The 2651-nt window shown below is 28.0% G+C and overlaps 1 protein-coding gene across 1 annotated transcript; it reads left to right on the top strand.

Moving 5' to 3' along the window:
* Positions 1–308: 308 nt before the first annotated feature.
* Positions 309–2651, top strand: TM35_000061170 (uncharacterized protein; the record flags this gene model as incomplete). The annotated part of the gene is made up of 1 exon (XM_029023154.1): positions 309–2651. A coding segment is annotated over one exon (2343 nt), but the record flags the coding sequence as incomplete, so codon positions are not given.

Below are 2651 nucleotides of genomic sequence, written 5' to 3'. Positions count from 1 at the left end.
TTTCTTTCTTTCTTTCTTTTTCTCTTTCTGTTTGTTCGTTCCCTTTATTATTGTTGGTATTTTGCTATTCTATATATATATATATATGTAAGAGAAAGAGAAGGAATACTTTTTTTCTTTACTTTTAGAGTTTCTCTTATTTCTTGCGTAAGTACATGGTTTTATTGTTATTATTATTATTATTATTTTGATATCTTTCTTCTTTTTTTATTTATTCTTTTTATTTTTCAAGTTAAAGATATGCTGTATGAATAATTGTAAATATATATATATATATATACATATATAGAGAGAGATAAATAGATTAGATGCTTTGGTGTAAGTCCACCTTTATCACCCACTTTAGTAAAGAAAATTGCCGACTATTCCCTACACAACAACAACTATTTGATTATATTGATATTGCGAATAAAGAAACAAAAGAAATAAAAGAAGAAGAAGAGGAATCGTATCTAAACAAATGGTTACCGTTTGGTATAGAGTTTCCATCAGAGGAAGAAGTCGTACGGGAATTATCCTCACGATCTCTACGTGCTTCTACTACTAATATTAATACTACTAATACTAATATGAATAGTGATAATAATAATAATAATAATAATAATAATAATAATAATAATAATAATAATAATAATAATAGGAATTATCCACAGCGTACTTCTACTAGATTGTTATTTCGCAAACGACCACTATCACTATCACTATCAGAAAAAGAAAAAGAAGAAGAAAAAAAAGATATACAAGTAAGAAGTGAGATTCAACGACACGGGCGAGCTGTACGAGAAGATTACGCTTTATTATATGGAGCCACATCTCTCTCTATGCAAACACGTATGTTTCTCGCCACAACTCGTTTAGGTCTTGTGGAAATAATTAAATCCATAGAATCTTCACAATTACATTTATATGAAATTATTCGGGATGGTAGACCTTGTCATTTTTATTTGGATGTGGAACGGGAAAAGGATTACTCCGCTTGGCATCCTGTTGTCGATATAACGGATATTCCTAGTAGTAGTAGTTCTTCTTCTTCTCTTAATAATGATAGTGATAATGATAGTGATAATAATAATAATAATAATAATAATAATAATAATAATAATAATAATAATAACACTGATAGTGATAATAATAATATTAATAATAAAGATAATAATAATAATAATAATAATAAAGAAAAAGAAAAAGAAGATATGTATTGTAATATTTCTGCGGAATATACAAAAGCTCTGGAAACGGCCAAATGGCGTCCATTAAGATGTTGTCCATGGAATTGTCCTTTACGTGCAGATAATCAACATACACGGGATATCTTATTAACAGAACTACGTTTGTTTCTTTATACAAACTATCCAGAGTTCTTTTCTTCTAACGATAATAATAATAATAATAATAATAATAATAAGAATACGGATAAAGGAGAAGATGAAACGATAATAACAAGTGATATGGGATTAGGAAATGATGTAGAGGTGATTGTCCTTTGTTCTAAAAATCCATCTCATATGAATAATAATATTAATAATAATAGTAATAATAATAATAATAATAATAATAATAATAATAATGAGAAATTCTCTCAACATTATGTCATTAAGTTTAATAAACGATGGTTTCGCAGTAATGCCCACGTTGGACGTGTAGTAAATCACTTTGTGGATTATTTATATGAACAAGCCATGCGATCTCCACATATACATACCGCCCTTTTCTATCATGATCCACCAAAGGAATTTCCTGTTCTCCCACCCAGTCAAACAACATTATCTTCATTATCTACATCAATATCATTATCTACATTAACTTCATCTTCTTCTTTATGTTGTTTACCGTTTTTACCACTTCGTTGTGTAATTGATACTGCTGTGTATAGTCGAAATCGGATGCTGCGTTGTTTTGGTAGTTGTAAACTACATAAGAAGAGTATACTTGAGTGGGAAATCGCATTTCCCACTTCTTCTTCTTCCAATAATAATAATAATACTAATACTATTAATAATAATAATAGTAGTAGTAATAGTACTAATAATAATAAGGAAAGAGAAAAGTTGGTTCATTTCTTTTCTTCACTTGTGAGTCTACAACAGGGTCATCGCAGACTTATCCATATTCCAGTTAATAATATTAATATTAATGGTGATAGTAATAATAATAATAATAATAATAATAATAATAATAATAATAATAATATTAGTAGTGGTATTCGTTCAGGTGTTATTCTAACAACATCTACTAATGAAGAAACAGAGTATGAAACTATATGTGAACCCTCTTCTTCTTCTTCTACATCTATTCGCCTTTTAAATGATAAAGAATCTACCAAGTATACTTCTCTTATACAATATATTATACAAGAGTGGAATAAAGTAAGTAATAGTATACATTGTCAAGTAAATCGTATACGAGAATATAATGGTGGACGATATATATTATTTTTAATAGAAGGATCTAAATATTGTGAAAATATAAATCGTGAACATCGATCAAATCATATTTATATTACAATAGATGTACAAGAACAGATATGGGTACAGAAGTGTTTTGATCCGGATTGTATACAGTTTAGAAGTAAACCACGGTCTATACCAACATCTTTATTAACATCCTTATCACTATCACTATCATCATCACTATTGTTGAGATCAGAAGAA

This window comes from Trypanosoma theileri, assembly GCF_002087225.1.
Source record: "Trypanosoma theileri isolate Edinburgh chromosome Unknown TM35_Tth_6_V1, whole genome shotgun sequence".
NCBI lineage: Eukaryota > Euglenozoa > Kinetoplastea > Trypanosomatida > Trypanosomatidae > Trypanosoma > Trypanosoma theileri.
The sequence above is the reverse complement of the archived record's forward strand: the minus strand, read 5'-3'. Positions and strand labels throughout refer to the sequence as shown.